Genomic DNA, 18,905 nt, shown 5'->3' with positions numbered 1-18,905 from the left:
ATAATCATATCATTGAGTGTTATGAACATAAAATTACTTAATTCTTATCTAAAAAATATTTTTTTAAGGAGTTTATCGATGAATAAAATCATTTTTTTATAACGAGTATTAGTTTTGGTTTATTGTAAGTCATTCAAAATCATTTTCTAGAGAACTTGGTTTATACAAGTGTAAGATTATTCTAGATAATGTTTTTAAAATAAGTATACGCGTGTAATTTATAAATGACAAGTTAATAGATCTAGAAAAATGATAATAGTTTATTTTTTCTACTTGAAATTTTGGGTGATATGGTTTGTCAAGTACGTTTTTCCCTTACGATAGTTTTTAACTATTTTCATTCATATTTAAAAGTTGTATTTTGATTATGCAGATTGACATTTTTTTGTACAATAGAGATCGAAAATTATATCAAACTTAAATATTTAGACAGTTAATGTCTTATTTTTATATCAATTGCTTCAAGTCTTATACAAAAATGTACAAAAGAGTGAAGGACTAAATTAAGAATCTCTTTTTATAAATTGTGACAGTTCATGTCGAATAATCTGACAGGTGCTATTCTTAGAAATCTAGTACCAACAAATATATATCTACACTATAATTGTAGTACTAGATCTACTAATCATCTGCTCATGATTAGTCTATAACCTTTTTCTTGAAAGTTCAAAAACAAACAGAAGCTTTTTCAAGAATGATAGAAGTTTTTAAAACCATTTAACTCACTTTTGATTGAATACCAAATAAATTTTCAGTTCCTTTTTTTTTTGCGAACTAAGATCTTAATTATTATGCAAGTTTGGCTGTTGACAAACTTGCGTGTTAGATTTATTTTTAAAGTATTTAGTGATGATAAAGTTGTCAAGATTATGGTGTTAAATTGACAATTGATATGAAAAACTAGACAAAAATCTTTTCTCTATTCACTAGAAATTTCCAAAAACAAAGAGGTTATTAACCTAATTTTATGATAATGAACACATCCATTTTTAAATAAGGTTAAAAACAATAAACTATGTATGTTAGTTACTAAATCCAGAAAAAACTGGTCTGGATCTGGAGATATAAACCTAACCTATTCTAAAACGTTCCTTTTGACAAGGACAAAATATAAAAGCGTCATGGTGTAAAGATTAAGGATTAGAAATTAAAATTTATCAGTTTATTTTAATTTATTCGAACTTTGCGATGAGATTTTAACAAAGGGTTGGCATTAAAATTAAGATATGACTTTGCAAAATATGACATTCCATTTGCCTTATCAACTGTTTTTTTTTACTTACTTACTTACTTTTTTTTACTTAAAATGATTATATACGCAAACACTTTGTTTAATGTCAAGATCGAAATCGAATCTAAAAAACAATCAATCTTGAAATTCTAAGAAGTTGAAGTGTTAATGTTCTGACAATTGACATTATTTTCTAATCACAAATTGTATGTATGTTGGACTGATAAACACCATTTTTAAAAGAGAATATTATGACAGTTTCTTAGCCATGTAAATCTAGCATTAAACTTTTAATCTGACAGAATAGATCAAAAAAGTAGTAGCTGAATACAAGAATCGTTAAATAATCTATGATAGGTACAGTGACTTGAGTCTTTTTGAAATTCAACGATTATTAACCTATTCAACGATCATTGACCTATTATAATAGGTCAATGTCAACGATCTATTAAATGATTTATCTATTTCGCACTCATTGAATTTTAAAAAAGAACCTCAAGCGTCTACCTTGTTAATATATTAGAGCCTTATCAAATCAGTTCCAGTTTTTTTAAAGGAAGTATAGCATAAAGTTAAAGTCTCTCACAAACCAAGAGGATATATCAAAAAACTCCCATAATCCCCCATTTACACGGCTGAACACTTGCCCATAATTTTTGTCAAAAAACTGACAAGGAATGAGCATGTTCATTCTTTTACGGGGGCTTGGAATGAGGCATGCTTGAATGAATGAGGCATATGAAGCTAGATATTTTAAATTTGAAGTATGAAATATAATAAGACTTTTGGTAATACTGGGTTGGAAACTCATCTTTTCTAATGATTTTGCAAACGATTTTAGAAGAGATGTACCCTATGATATTTGAATGAGTTGGAAAGAGATGCGAGATGAAAAATAATTCAATAATCATAAGTGCTTCCTTCCGTTTGACCGGGGTCTAAATAGAAAAGTAAAACAGTAACTTGATAAACAAAGTGATGACTCCTTAGCCACTTCAATGGAAGTGGGTAAACAAATTGCTTTCACTAGTGCAGAAAAGTTAATGCATCTCGTTTTAATGTAAGCCCTACATGGAGAAAAAAGGGCACCTTAAAATAAGATGATGTCCACCTCTTAAATCCCACCCTCTACGATTTCCGCTTAAAATAAGTGGAAGCCGCTTAAAACTGTTAATTTTAAGGTGAATTTCATTTCATTTAAATGTGAATTTTCATCTTAAAAAACCGACAAAAAATAAAAATTTAAAAGTTATAATCAGACTTCAGCTTTAGTTGCAATTTATCATACTTATTTCCTAAATTGAGACATGCTGATGGTAAAGCACTCGCCTAGTAATCCAACAGTTGTAGGTTCGATCCCCATAGTGCAGTGTTCACGACCCCCTTTAGTGGAAAAATGTTTTGGCGACCCCCTCACACTATAATGTGTCAGTATTTTAAATAGCTGTATTAACTGTACCCGTTCAAAATTCGATCTAATTGCATAAGATTTTACTTATTCGATAAGAAATTTTTTTCCGTGTTGCACATTTTATTTTGGTTAGCTCTTCCTGCTCACACTACTAACCAGTGTTTGTACCACATATCTTTGTAGCGATGCACAGTGGTTCCGTAGTAGGCCATAGGCCGAAATATCGATGTCAATATAATGACGTCATTTTTCGTTATATTTGTTATAAAAAGCCTATTCTTTAAGATAGCATAACAGACATTTTGAGAAAATAACGGAACTTTTCATATCGACCATGAAAAGTTGTCGAAAAAAGTCTGATTTCAATGCTTTATTTTTGGTCCCGAATCAACTTAAACTTTTAAGTGTATTTTTCGGTTAAAATTATTTTTAAAGTTTTTTTTTTTGTTATGGAACTTAAAGTTGAAGGTATGTACTTTATTTAAAGAGTTTACAATTCTATTTTATTTAAAATTTTCAATAAAAAACAGACTAGAAAAGGACAGGTTCAAATTCCATACTTTTGTTTTTCTTCTCACTTTACCGAAACTTTTAAATATGTTGTCATCAAAATAAATACATTATTCATATACATAAATTTTCTCTAGCACGTGTAGTTTCTTAAGCAATTGAATCTGTCTGCGAATAAGTGCGACGGGCTACGACTGACTCTTTCACACTCATTGTTTCAATTTTACCCATATTTCTCATATTTAAAACTTTTTCAAACAAAATTTTTTTTTTTTACGTTTTTATGTTTTTCTTAAGTTTTTGCACATATTTTTATAAAAATATATGATATTAAGCAAGCTTTAAATCTGAAATGTAACATAAAAATTATGACTGAAATTGAAAAAAAAAACCAAATAAATAATTTTAAAAAATAACTTATCATTTGTTTGTATATGTAGATTCAAGGCTTCTTTTTACATTTTGTTATTAAATATATATAAGATTTCCTTATAAAACAATTGTTTTTAAATTAATTCATTTTTTATTGCTAAAAAAATATATTCTCACACATATTCAAGTATATTTTGTTGCTATCCTAACCATAATCCCCTATGGCCGCCCTTCTTAGAAACCGGTACCACTGTGCGATGGTGCTAAAGCTTTGACCGGCAACAAAAGTGAAACTCATAATGCAAAATTTAAACTCACAATGCCAAACTTAAAATGAACACTCTGCTCTCTTCTTGCATAAAAGATACTGCCTCCAGAATTAAATGATGTGATCAGAGAAGTGAACTTTTTAAAAGACAAGGCGCTTGCATCTTGCAAAGTCGACTGTTTAGGATTGTATGCTATGAAATGGGTTCACTCCAAAATAATCTTTTTTAGCACACAGAAGTCAGTGTGAAAAAGTATTGACACAAGTTTTGGAATTAAGATCTTAATTATTGTTTTTTTTTATAAGATTGAAAATCCGAAAGTTCGAACCATTTTTTTGACCCTCCGAACAGTTATTGCTGATCTGTGTGCCAACTTAAACATCCTGAAGAAGCTCCGGGGAAGAAAGGAGAACATTATAACTGCAAAAGACAAAATCAGAGGATGTCTTGGAAAACTGCGGTTATGGTGCGTGTCAAGCAAGCAAATCCAATATTTCAACATTTATTAAAAAACATACAAACACATTTGTCGCACTGAGAAATGTTCTGTTTTTTGTTTTTTTTGTTTTTTTTTTTTTAACCACTATTTTTTGTATCAATATTTGGCTTGCGTCCGCGACCCCCTTCGGAACTTTTCCACACTTTGAAAAACACTGCCATAGTGGCTATAGCTCGTTTCAAATCAAGTCCCATGGAAAAATGAGCAAAAATAAAAAAAAATCATTCGCTTACTGGCAGCTGAACTTTTTCTAAAATTACGATAAAATAATGAAGAACAGGGGTCAAATTACGGCACACGATTACGATCATACGTTAACGTTTTTACTATTTTGTGTCTCTATTTAATTAGTAGTAGTATTCGTTAAACATCGATTGTTTAAGATTTCGATAGTATCGATAGTTTTGGGAAAACCATATCGATAGTATCGATAGTTTTACCAAATTTCCTAAAAAGCTTTAAAAAGGCTTTTTTGAATAATAAAAAACGTTTAATAATCAGAATATTGCAATTTAAAACTTATTTTTAGCAACTGGAAATGTATTATTTCAATTGTTAACTTGCAAAACATTTTGAAAAACAAAAAACCAGATGTATTGAGGTCCGAAAAAAAATATTCGGTTCGATACGGCCTGTGGCAAGTTTGCCAAAGATATCAGACAATTATGTAAAATGAAAATATTTAACGCATATGTGCACGAGTTTATCGAGCACAAGGGAACATTTTTGTATAAATAGATATATGTACAATACATACATACATCTAGCAGTACTGCATACTCTTTTAGGTACATCAGCAAATAAGATAATGTAACCTTGTCGATTCCTACATATACATTTTAATTTAACAAAGAGAATAAAGGTCTTACATTCTAGTAGGTACATGCATAAATACTAAAAAAGGCCTCAAAAATAAATTTTAGATTTTACATAAGTAACATTTTACAAATATGGTCGTGTTTCCACCGACCGGCTTGACAAAAATACTAAGCAAGCAGATGATTTTTTATTTGGTGTTGTTATAACGAACCAAACTATTGCCTTGAATATATTTATGAAATGATACAGTTAAAAATACAATACAATAAAATAAACAAATCGCTCAGCAACAAACAATGAAACAAATCGCTCAGCAACCAAAACCGAAAGTAAACAAAATGCAACAGTGACATAGTATGACAATGTTAACAATTAGTATTATAATTCTGGGGTTTCCCAAACAAAAAATCATTCATAAATAATTGAAATGATGAGAAATGAAGATTTCACTAAATTTTCAAAAGTTTTTCAGTGTTTTAGGAGTTCAAAATTAAAAAGCTGGTGCGTTTAGAACGAAAAGCTTGGGGTAAACTATTAAACTTAAAACTATCGATAGTTTGTATGCCGTAATTCGACCCCAGTTCTTGATATCCTTATTTTAATTAATTGATCCGTCTGTTCTGTGAGATTCACTGGGTTAGCCTCAGAAAGCGGAGGCAAGTGTCCCGGACATGCATCCAGTGTTGCCATTAAAATATTTTGAAAAATCTGCAGAAACGATGAAAAAAAATCTGCAATGAAGAAAATTGCGAACAGGTGTCAGCTAAAATTAATTTCGAGAGTAATTTTTCTCGCTGAAATTGTTAAATTTGTATCAATAGCTTCTTTCCTGGAACCCTGGAAGTGTTTATAAATACCTAATTATATCGTTAGGCTTTTTCCTCTATAAAATCAAAATCGTACTGAGTTTTGTTACAATTTGAATTTAGAAAATGAAATCAAGAAGGAAAAATATAGAACGTTATGAACAAATTCCAGCTGATTTGAAAACTAAAGTTAATACCATTTTATTGGATTTTTTTGAAATGAAATCTATTTTTGTTATTGAAACGTTAAGTTTCAGTTGCAGATAAAATCTGCACTGCAGATTTATGGTTCTTAAAAGTCTGGGAATGTGTTGAAAATCTGCAAAATGCAGATAAATCTGCACTATTGGCAACACTGCATGCATCACTCCATATCCCCGGGCAATATAAATACTGGACCAGAAATGTCCATCAGTTTATATGATAGCAATTCATAACTTAAGATTCTATTCACATCTTTTCATTTCTTTAATTGGGCAGTAAATATCTTATTTTTATTTTTCAATTATTTTGGAGTCGTCATAGAAATCATTAATAAACAAATTCAGATTTTTCGTTTTTTTATTTTTTTCTCTATAGGTCGTTTCAAATCAAAAGTCCTGACTCAGAGTTTATTTTCTCCCTTCCAATAAAATTGAGAACAAATAAACAAAAAACTCAATTTTATTGGCTCATTGCGACAAATCAACTCAAAAATAACAACAAATCATGCTTGTTTAAATCACAGTACACATAATAAGGTAATATCTTCCGAACGTTGACAAAATTTGTTTGTCAAAAATAGGCACCAATCTGTCAGGTTGGCCTTTAATTTTTATATTTCAATCGCAGTAAACAGGAAATTTGTTTTTGTTTAAATTTATAAAATGTCATTTAAAAATATTATAAATTGAAAAATAACAAATTTTCTTCGTGTTTCATCGCGGAAAATAGTAAATAATTGTTTAAAAATTAGTGATGTGCGTGGTTTATCGGTTTTTGTGCGTTTTTCGTCGGTATTTTAAACAATTAAGAATTCGGTAGCTGACATTGGTCGCCAAAGTGTCATGTTTTGACAATCTGGCGACCAATGTCAGTTCGGAATATATTACCTTTTTATGTGTACTGTGGTTTAAATGAAAGAAATGCTAGAGAAAAATCTGAATTTGTTTATTAATGATTTCTATGGTGACGACTCCAAAATAATTGAAAAATAAAAATAAGATATTTACTGCCCAATTATACAAATGAAAAGATGTGAATAGAATTTTAAGTTATGAATTGCTATGATATAAACTGGACATTTCTGGTCCATCTTCACCTAGTCCTACAACAATATCTCCGGCAAAGTTATCCCAACTGCCTTCAAATAATAAATAATTAAATAATTGTATGTTTTTTTGTATTGTCCGCGGATATGGAGTGATGCAAGCCCGGGAGACTTGCCTCCGCTTTCTGAGGCTAACCCAGTGAATCTCACAGACGGATCAATTAATTAAAATAGGGATATCAAGAACTGTTCTTCATTATTTTATCGTAATTTTAGAAAAAGTTCAGCTGCCTCATAAATGCTTCCTTCCAGTAAGCGAATGAGTTTTTTTTTATTTTTGCTCAATTTTCCATGGGACTTTTGATTTGAAACGACCTATAGCATTTCTTTCATTCAAACAAGCATGATTTGTTGTTGTTTTTGAGTCGATTTGTCGCAATGAGCCAATAAAATTGAGTTTGTTGTTTATTTGTTCTCAATTTTATTGGAAGGGAGAAAATAAACTCAGAGGCAAGAGAGGACTTTAGATTTGAAACGAGCTATACCAGTTTTTTTTATTAAAATCTTTCCACATACAAATAAGATGATTTTCCGCTAAAATTAAGTGGATATCTTTTAAATTTGGGCATTCAAGAATTAAGAAGATTTTTCCGCTTAATTTAAGACGGAAGTCATTTTGGCAAAACCACATGCAGAAATCCGCTTAATTTATTGTGGAATCCGCTTGTTTTGAGATGGTCTTTTTTCCCCGTGTAGGTGACTTAAGTAAATTCCAAGTCTAATTTTCCGTGCTACATGTTGTGCGGAAATAATCGACTCATATGAAAAGTCAGCTTTAAGGAGATTTTTCGTGACTATACTTTCCCAGCTAGTACACTCAGAGAAAAAAATTGTTATTTTGTAACTATTTGCATAGTCACTTTATAGAAATCAATGACATTTCGCGAATAAACGTTTTTGAACAGAAAATAGTTACAAAATATTTAAAAATAACTATAATAATAGTCACATTCTCCATCCATTTATTCGCATAATTATTTTATTATCAAAATAAACACTCAAGAAATGTGAAAGAATATACTCGAAAACCGATTATCGATAATTCCAACAAATGTTGGATGATAATAAAATTCCATTATGCCAAAAACTTTATCTGACATATACAAGCTAATCAGGTATGATTTTATCCATTTTTGACAAGATGCTGATTGCCAATTCGACTATAAAAGCCTAAAGTCGATCCTCAATTGACATCAGTAATAAAATTCTAATCAAAATGAAAGTAGTATTCGCTCTGGCATTGCTGGTTGCTTGCGCAACAGCTGGTACCATTCGTCAAAGTGGTGGTCGTATCACCAATGGTGATGTTGCTTCTGTAGGACAATTCCCATACCAAGTGGGTCTAGCCTTGGACATGGGAAAACAATCTTCATGGTGTGGTGGTACTTTGATTTCCCACGAATGGATTGTTACAGCTGCTCATTGTACAGTTGATGCCGATGGAGTCACAGTCTATTTGGGTGCCACCAACATCAAGGATGACAACGAACCTGGTCAACAACGTGTTTACGTTTCAAAATCAGGAATCTTTACCCATGAAGAATACGATGGTACAACCATCACCAATGATATTGCTTTGATCAAATTGCCCGCCCCAATTGAATACAATGGTAAGAACTTCATTTAATCCTGAGTCACTTTTATGATTCTAATGGTTTCGATTACTTTGGGTATAGAATTGATCCAGCCAGCTTCATTGCCAAAGAAGAGTGAAACATACTCAACCTTTGTTGGTGATACTGTTGTTGCTTCAGGATGGGGCAAGGACAGTGATTGTAAGTTAAAAGAAATTATATAAATTTTAAGGAATTATTTTTGTTAACTATTAATTTAATTCAAACAGCTGCCACATCAGTTTCACCAGTCTTGAACTACATTGACACCACTGTCATTAGCTCTAAGACCTGCAACCGCTACTACCTTGGCATGATCACACCAAACATGATCTGCATCTCTGGAAAGGATGGACGTTCAACATGCAACGGTGATTCTGGTGGCCCATTGGTCTACCAAGAAAATGGTGAAAATATGTTGATCGGTCTTACCTCATTCGGTATCTCTTTGGGTTGTGAAGTCGGTTTCCCAGGTGTTTTCACCCGTATCACATCCTATTTGGACTGGATTGAGGCCAAGACTGATTTGGTTAACTAAATAGTTAATAATAATTGTTTTTGAAACAATAATGAATTGTGTTATCTAGTTCTAAGTACAGACAACCAATTGTGTTTATGTTTTATTTTTTATTTAATAAATAAAAAGTAAAACCCACTCATATTATAAACAGAAACCTTCTTTAACTTCTGCTTTTAATATTTAAATCAAAAGTACAAAATGCCATGATGGTGAACTCAAACTTCCAGGTATAAACAGGATGCTAAGTTTGTTCTCTTTCATCCACATAGATGGCGTTGCAATTCCAGTTTGCTAGTTATAGCGGCGTTTCTTTGGAGGAGGTAGACTAGACGCCCCTATATCCCAACTAACAATTTTGCTTCTATAAAGCTTTATAAGATCCACCGTTTTTAATTATTTTGTTTTGTGTTAAATTTTGGGAGGTGGTAAAGTACTACTAGTAGTTTACTAGCGATTTTCAATGGAACGCACTTTCAACGAATTCAATACAAATCGTATCTACTCGGCAAGAAGAGCATGTGTAGACTATCACCTCCAATGGAACAGGGCTATTGTTAAAATAAAATAAACCCCGTTCCATTGGAGGTGGTGATTTACTCATGAGAAAATCATAATCTAGTACAATTACTCTTAGAACTACTTATGCTCTTCTTTCCGAGAAGATTACAATTTGAATTGAATTTGATGATAGTGCGTTCCATTCAAAATCGCTAGTAAACTACTAGTAGTATTTTGGAACAGTACAAAGGAACAGAGGTTTATATCAAAAACAATAATTTAAATCGGGAAAAATCGGCCAAAATAGCCCTGTTCTATTGGAGTTGGTAATTTGCTCGTGAGTAAAAATCTAGTACAACAACTACACATCCCTATCTACTCCAGTAGAAGATGATGTGTTAATTTTTATACTAGATCTTCTCATGAGTAAACTACCACCTGCAATGGTTCCTAAATAAATAATCTTTTTAATTTGTTTCTTTTCTTCAAATTCCTTTCGAATAAAAAAAAACGCACCTAGTGTAAAAGGCTTGACCACACCGGAAGGTATAAGCGGTGTCGGTCCATGGTATAAAAAGACAAGGTATGATCATTAGTGCCTGGCTACACAGTGTTGTGCCCAATCACTTTCCAATTCACATTTTCTAAGAACAAACGTCAAAATGACAAAAATCCTCACCCCTCTTGCCTACAAGCTGACTGGTTAGGCGATTGAAAAATCACCGTGTAGCCCGGCACTTAGATCTTACAAAATGGGGTAATAAGGTTTTGACGTTTGGCATTTGGCAAAGTCAAAAGCAACAACAATTTCCAAGACAAATTTGTTTACAACAACAATTTCAATGGGCTGGGCTGTCAAAACCTTAAGTAGCCATAAGTTTTGACAGTTCTCGATACTGAGTTTTTTCGAATGATCATACCTTCTCTTTTTATACCATGGTATCGGTCCGGGTAATTGTATGAAAAATATTTCACACACAAACGCTGTTGTTCTAGTTTGTAATTTTTTTCATACCATTACCCGTACCGCTACCGCCGCATACCCTTTCGGTGTGGTCAGGCCTAAATACAGGTTCGACCACACCAGAAAGATATGCGGTAGCGGTGCGGGGTGTAATTGTATGAACAAAATTCCACACCTGAACGTTGTCCTTCTAGTTTGGAATTTTTTCAAATTCTGCTTTTACACGAAGACGTTAAGCACGAGAAGCTCCAAAGTGGAAAAGAGAAGGAAAATTTGAAAAAATGAAAAGGGAGATTTTATACCCTGTGGGGTGGGTCTCAGGTAGATAATTTTGAGACTCATTAAAATTAAAAAGTTAAAGTGACCTCAACTCCATATGCGTTTCACCCAGGTCACTTTAACTTTTTAATTGAATTATATTCAATCACTCCGCTTAAAAATAATTTTCATTATTTTTTCACTTTGTAACTTCTTTTAGTTAATTAATTGTTCATTCTAGTCTTTTCTTTAGAATAAAAATGCATACCAAAAAAAGTACAAAATAATCATGCCTATGTGCCTGGCTACACAGTGATTTTTCAATCGATTGAAAAATCACATGCGGTGGCTACACACTGTTGTGCCTAATCACGTTCCACTTTTACATTTTCTAGGAACAAACGTCAAAAAGAGGAAAAATTTAGAAATGGAACTGTACTGCCCTCAGAAAATTCAGTTCCCTTCTAGAGCATCTTCCCCCCTCAATCATCATCCCTCTTGCCTACAAACTCATTGCTTAGGCGATTGAAAAATCACTGTGTAGCCAGGCACTTTTACAGAAGACGCAGTGACTCACTCCCCGGGAATCTACTCGATCCGCAACCGAATAAAATTTCAATCTGTGAACTCCCCGGGATAAACTGTATTATCGATCCACGAAAACACACTAAACTGCTTACCGACATAATGTCATTGTTGACACTTACATAGCCAAATGTCATTCTATCACTTCCGCACCAGCGGCTTCGGTAATACGAAATCTTGTGAAAGTGACTCTCACTCCCGCCGCAGTGCATCTGAGTCTTCAGTAATAGGCATGAATAAAAGAAAAAATACGTGTGAAATTAAATTCTACCAAAAAAAAAAAAACATAAATACATATTCAAGCCTTAATGAAACAACACACACCCTTATTAAATTTATTATTTGTCACCCTGTTTACAGTAAAAAAAAAAAGAAATGTCATTTTTCAAATTCACGGCGAAAACTTCATTTTGTTTGCAGACTTCATTGCAGCTGGCTGGCTGTTAGTTGAGTTTATTTAATTTTTGCAGCTGCAGGCAGCAGCACAGTCCACATCCACAGTAATTTTTCTTGTCTGGCTGAGCTCAAGTTAAAAATTTCGTTTTCAATAAAATAATTATTAAATTAAATTTAAAATCATTTGTACTTAAAACATACTCACATTATTTCTAATTTGATATAAACGAAATTATAACTTTGTAAATGTTGTAATTTCCATCTAAAAGAAACAAGATTTCAATTTTTCTACAATCTAATCTGAATTCGCTCGATGTGAAAACGCCATTTTTTTTAGCTAATTTTTTTTCCACAAAAATGAAATGGAGAAGAAGCTTTTCCAAAATGTGTTTTCTGTTTAATAGCAGGCTTGCTGCCTGCCATTGAATAAAATTCATTATCTTCAAACAAAACACAAAATCTAACATTTTAATCAAAGAAATTCAAATAATTTAAACAAAATAAGTATTTAAAGGAAACAAAAGAAATTGAAAAAAATGGCAACAAGTGATGAAAATATAATTGTGATAGCTGATGAAAGTAGTGACGATGATATAATTGTCGAGGATGGAGGAGGTGGAGATGCTAGTTCATGTCCTTCCAGTTCGTTTTCATCCGAAACAAATCTTCCGCCAAAACATACAGAAAATGGTAAGAAATAACCTAAATCTCTATAAACTCTTTAATCGAATTCCAATTTGTATAGACGTATTCCCAGAAGTTGTAATCGAATGTCCAATTTGCCTGCAAACGTGTATACATCCCGCGAGACTCCCTTGTGGTCATATTTTCTGCTTCCTGTGTGTCAAAGTGAGTACAAATTTTTGATTGCTTTTGATTTTTTTTTCTTTTAATAAGAAGATGGAGGGTTTGAGGAGAAACAAAACCTATAATCGTAAATCTGTTATCGATTTTTTTTTTATTTCTGCTAATTATAAATCGTTTTCAATGATCACAAACAAGACAAAAGTTTCAATGCGGAAGTAAAAGTGGTTAAGCTTTAAAGAGTTTCTTGATGCTGCCTGCGGTTGGCCTTCAAATTAGAATTTTTATTCTTTAATTCGGAAGAAGAGTTCCGGATTCTTTATTCATTATTTAACGATTTTTGATGATTTTTTTTTCCTAATTTTTTGAATTGAATCTTGTCTTGAGTAGGGCTGTCTGCTCTATCTGCTGGTAGCTGGTTGATACCAGCTAAATTAAATTTAATCTAACTGATAGCTCTTTTATGATCATTTAGTTAGGTTAGGCATTAGAGTGGTACGGGTAAAATGCATTTCAAATTGTTTGAATACTAGAAGGTACCAGTGTTGACAAAAAAAGTAATCTGATTAATGATTACTGACTACAAAATGTATTCAGTAATCCGGATTACTGATTTCATTTTGTAATCATTAATCAGATTACATTTTTACTTGCGATATAGGTACTACCTATATATCAAGTAATGCATTCGTACAAAAAAAAAGTTGAGATAACATTTTTCCATGACATTAGGTGTGTTTTTTATTACCACCGGTCTTAACTGGACAAAAACAAAAAAACGCAGTCGGGGTTAAGCAATTTACATGTTAAATGCAACAACACTTTAGCCCCTTGGGCTTAGTTGTTTAGCCCGGAGAATTCTCTGGGCTTAACTTTTTCAACAGATTTAAATCTGTACTACCAAATTAACTTGTTAGTAAATTGTTTAGAATTTGTTTAAAAACATCAAAACTGATGTTTGGAATGAAAATTATTATTTTAAATATTTATTTAATAGTTAGTTAAACTTTTTTTTTTTCAAAAACACACAAGAAAACCCAAAAGCGAAAAATATGACAACTCTATATTTTTTTTGTGTCAGCTGATTTCGGCAGCACTGCATATTAAGGGCCATTTTTTTCACTCGGAGTTGAACATAACTTGAGAATTTTTATATTAAAAATTCTCAAGTTATGTTGAACTCCGAGTGAAAAAAATTGGCCCTTAATATGCAGTGCTGCCAGTTTTTCTCGGTAAGCCCCGAGGCGTTTTTTTTTATCCAGTTAAGACCGGTGGTAATAAAAAACACACCTATTATTACGATGATAGACAATGCCAAAAAAGTGGGTCCCGGAAGTCCGTCTGTCAGTCTGTCTGTATAAGGAACTAGAGGCTAAACGGATGGACCGATTGACTTCAAACTTGCTATGTAGCAGTTTTTGGAGACTCTTCAGAGGCGTTTTTGAAATTAATTTTTTTGGACCAAAAATAACGGTACCTGTCATATAAAAATTTCGGAAAAGTTAAATTTCTCGAAAACGGCTCCAACGATTTTGTTAAAAAAATTCAAATGTTGGTTTTTAAACAAGGTCTATCTTTTGAAGAAAATTTTTTTTTGAAAATCATTATTAACGGTACATACAGTTGTGTTCAAAATAATAGTAGTGCCTGCAACAAAATAACATTTGTCATATTTACGGTGCTTCTATGGTTAAAAATTTAATTTCTTTGATGTCAAAGTTTGTAACGGTCAATTACTAATAAATGTATCATAATTTTAAAATGAAAAAGAAGGTGCCAATTAATTTTTCATTGATTTTTGGTTGTTCTTTCGAATTTGACCTGTTCAAAATAATAGTAGTTTAAGTTATTTTTTAAGAATTTAAAAGCGGTTTATAACTTAGAATATTTATTTTTGGTTTAAAAGTAAGTACTCATATAATTTGAATAATTTTTCAACAAAAAACGATTTATTTCGGTTTTAATCAATCTAAAGTTCGAAGAGCAAAACACTGCAGCTCGGATAACGGAAACTTATACGAAAGCTGCTTGAAGAAGGGAAAACCTACTTGGAAATTCAAGTTTATATTAGGATGCCCCCCTTCAATGGTAGCCAATGCAATAAAGTCAACGAAAGACCCGAAACGGGCGGTAGAAAAAGAAAAAAGATCGCCGTAGATGACAGGCGTATTGTCCAGACGAGCAAAGTTGAGCCTTCTGCATCGTTGTTTCACATCCAGAAGGCTTTAAGCCTGGATTGCAGTGCAGTGAACATTCGGAGGCGAATGTTAGACACTAATTTGTACGCTTGAAGCCCACGAAAAGTTCAGCGAAACATGTTAAAAAGCGTATCCAGTTTGTAAAAGACCATAAAACTGGCCAGTAAAGTAATGGCGTAACATATTGTTTACTGATGAGAGCATATTTGTCCCCTTTGGTGGTACTAAATCTCCACAATACGTGTGACGTCCACCCAATGCGGAATATGTTCCAAAGTATACGACGGAAACAGTTAAACATGGAGGGTCGAAAATTTAAGTATTTTAACATATTTCTTTGTTAACAGCGGAACTTTTCGTGGGCTTCAAGCGTACAAATTAGTGTCTAACATTCGCCTCCAAATGTTCACTGCACTGCAATCCAGGCTTAAAGCCTTCTGGATGTGAAACAACGATGCAGAAGGCTCAACTTTGCTCGTCTGGACAATACGCCTGTCATCTACGGCGATCTTTTTTCTTTTTCTACCGCCCGTTTCGGGTCTTTCGTTGACTTTATTGCATTGGCTACCATTGAAGGGGGGCATCCTAATATAAACTTGAATTTCCAAGTAGGTTTTCCCTTCTTCAAGCAGCTTTCGTATAAGTTTCCGTTATCCGAGCTGCAGTGTTTTGCTCTTCGAACTTTAGATTGATTAAAACCGAAATAAATCGTTTTTTGTTGAAAAATTATTCAAATTATATGAGTACTTACTTTTAAACCAAAAATAAATATTCTAAGTTATAAACCGCTTTTAAATTCTTAAAAAATAACTTAAACTACTATTATTTTGAACAGGTCAAATTCGAAAGAACAACCAAAAATCAATGAAAAATTAATTGGCACCTTCTTTTTCATTTTAAAATTATGATACATTTATTAGTAATTGACCGTTACAAACTTTGACATCAAAGAAATTAAATTTTTAACCATAGAAGCACCGTAAATATAACAAATGTTATTTTGACGCAGGCACTACTATTATTTTGAACACAGCTGTACCTGCCATAGGACCCCTTTTTTCAAATCTGATTTTCTGCAAAATTACTTGTTGTATTTCAACGAAATTTTTTATACAAAAGTATTTATATAATTTTAATAAAAGCCAAAAATAAAATTTTGAAAAAAATAATTCTTGGATTTTTAAAAAAATTGGAAATTTTTTTTGAAAAATCAAATTTTTGAAAACGGGACATTGAATTTCTTTGAAATTTTGTTTTTAAATGTTGATTAGTGATTTCTTCAAAATGGCATAACAATTTTATTTTGAAACTTTTTTTTTAAAAAATTATTTATAAAAAATTAGTTTTTTAAAAAAACGGCTCTAACGATTTTGAAATTTTTTTTCTAAAAATGCACCTTAATATAGCAAATAAAGCTGCATACTTGTTTTGTGGGGCGATTTGATTTCAGGTATTGTTTTATTTTTTTTAAAAATGAATTTTATTTTTTTTAATTTGTTTTTTTTTATTTATTACCTTAGGTATTTGTTTTTTATTTGTTTTGTTTTTATATACATACATTTCTCAAATTTCTATATACCAAGTCGTGCATTTTATTTGTATTACATTTGTTTTTTTTTCATACTACTGTGCGGAACCATAAAAAGTAGAAAAAAAAAAAAACTTTAAAACACACACAAAATTAACATAAAACTAATTTATAAATTCATTCAAATTAGATCATAATTTTGTATAGGTAACGAAAGTTAGAATAAAATCAAAAAATAATAATAAATGGGTGTTCCGCTATAAGATAATGGAAATTTAAAGGGTAAATTCTAAGAGAAAAATTGTTTTACAGCAATAATCTAAATTCAAAGTTTTTAATCACTTAGCGAAGATTTAAGAAAACATTACCTTTCGTGCACCTTTACTCATGTTAATGTTAATAATAATGGTAGGAACTAGTTGAAGCTTTTTATTTTTAGAAGAAATATTATTCCTTGTAGGTGCGTTTACAAAATGTTGATATCTTTTTTGGTTGGTCAGATATACACTTTAAAAGGCTGTTCATTTTTTCTTGCCAATGATAATTTTTTAATTTGACGCCAATTGTGATTAACATAGTGTTTTATTACATTTGTTTTTATTAGAGATGCCGCCAACATTGATTTGGCCGAATACCGAATATTCGGCCAAGGACACTCAGAAAAAAACGTTGGTAATTTCAAAAATTTTATACTTTGTCTCAAGAATAGATGTGGCTTAAAAAATTCCCAACAACATCGTATTGTAACGATGAATAACTGAACTACTTTTAAGATAAATGTCTGAACACACTACCTACTACTGCAAAGGTAGACATCTTAAATCGAATTATATATGAGGACTGTTCGCCAAGATCGAACGGAAGACCCATACAAGTGGTGGTCAGCACATACTACAAAATTTCATATTTTGACAACATTTGCTAAAGTCTACCTTTCTCCTCCTGGGACAAGTGTTTACAGCGAAAGACTATTTTTCGAAGCAGGAATAGTCTACGAAGATAAACGTAATCGTTTACTACCAACAAATGCGGAACAAATAGTTTTCGTTCACCACAACTTGCCTTTAGTAGATTATAAGTACTTAAATTACAATTTTTTAATAAAACACACATTTTGGTATAATAATGTATGTCTTTTTTCTTCTCCATTTGGTATTCGGTATTCGGCCGAATAGTTAAACTATTAATTATTAATTAAACTATTAATATTAATTAACAGTAGTTAATTAATTACTTTCAGTAATCGATTACGTCCAACACTGCTACTTTTGTTTTTTTCCGAAAATATTTTTCACTAACCTTTACTTTGTGAAATCTTTTAAACCATTTCTGTTCAACTTCACGAATATTGGCCCTAAGTAATCGACCCGAATTTAGCTAAACTCGATTTTAACACAAAAATTAATAGTAATAAAACATACATCTTACTTCTAAACTTGGAATTGGCTTAAAGCAGTTCACTTATACATAATATCTAAGTCGATTTTAAAATCATTGTACTTTTTTAATTTGGAAGTGAGATGTATGTTTAATTTTTTGTTTAAATGTGAGGATTTTACTAAGGGCCATTGTTTTTCAATCGCTATATTCTTCTTTAAGTTTCAAGTCCCCTATCTTTATGCTAATCCAACGCAACTTAATTTTTTTCCTACAAAATATCGATAAATTACAAGTAGCTTTGAATTGGTTTACTTAAACAGTACATGTTGATAGAAGATTTTGAAAATTTGCTATAGTGCTGAAGATTTTTGCAAATTATCAAAATTTTCTATCAATTTGTACAGTTTTACCGATATTTTTTAGTATTTATTTCGAAACCCGTATGTGCATTAAAATAGTTTATTTTATATTCAATATACACTGCTACTCAAAATTAGCGCACGAATCTTTACTTTTGTTGTTAGACCCCTGTTACTTTTTTTTAAATAGCTTTAAAAAAAAAAAAAAAAAAAAAAAAAATGGATATTTCTATCAAAGAAAATAAATGTTGTCCAGAGAAAATTCTCATTTCTTTTGCATATGGTTTATAATCAGCCTTATCGCGTATAAAAACTTTGCTTTCGCGAATCATCTTCGAAAATGGAAAAAATTCCCCCAGATAATAATTATCGTGAATAATTTTTTTGCATAGAACTTTTTCGTAAGTTTTCATTAAAAAAAAAAAAAAAACAACTGGATTCGAACCCATGCGTGCGGAGCAAGTTTGGGCGGGCAATTTGTGGTAGTGTGGAGGTGGTAGTTTACTCATGAGTAGATCTATTACTTCAATTAACACCATGATCTTCTACTCAAGGAGATAAGAATGCGTTGTTGTT

The 18,905-nt window shown here is 31.6% G+C and overlaps 2 protein-coding genes across 4 annotated transcripts in view; both read left to right on the top strand.

Annotated features, from left to right (window-relative positions):
• Positions 1 to 8,263: 8,263 nt before the first annotated feature.
• On the top strand, positions 8,264 to 9,434 carry LOC129908621 (brachyurin-like). Its single transcript, XM_055985267.1, has 3 exons — positions 8,264 to 8,836; positions 8,903 to 9,001; positions 9,070 to 9,434. The coding sequence occupies exons 1-3, from the start codon at positions 8,443 to 8,445 to the stop codon at positions 9,375 to 9,377; spliced, it is 801 nt and encodes a 266-aa protein (XP_055841242.1). The 5' UTR covers positions 8,264 to 8,442; the 3' UTR covers positions 9,378 to 9,434.
• Positions 9,435 to 12,166: 2,732 nt separating this feature from the next.
• LOC129908619 (E3 ubiquitin-protein ligase rnf146) overlaps positions 12,167 to 18,905 on the top strand; it is a 28,472-nt gene continuing 21,733 nt past the window's right edge. For all 3 annotated transcript variants that reach the window (XM_055985265.1, XM_055985264.1, XM_055985263.1), the window contains exons 1-2: positions 12,167 to 12,750; positions 12,806 to 12,909. In XM_055985265.1, coding sequence (XP_055841240.1) covers positions 12,597 to 12,750; positions 12,806 to 12,909 — 258 coding nt within the window. In that variant the 5' untranslated portion in view covers positions 12,167 to 12,596. The remainder of the gene's footprint in view (positions 12,751 to 12,805; positions 12,910 to 18,905) is intronic.

Source organism: Episyrphus balteatus, chromosome 2 (genome assembly GCF_945859705.1).
Source record: "Episyrphus balteatus chromosome 2, idEpiBalt1.1, whole genome shotgun sequence".
In the NCBI taxonomy this organism is placed as follows: domain Eukaryota; kingdom Metazoa; phylum Arthropoda; class Insecta; order Diptera; family Syrphidae; genus Episyrphus; species Episyrphus balteatus.
Note: the sequence above shows the minus strand (reverse complement) of the source record. Positions and strands in the feature narration are given on the sequence as shown.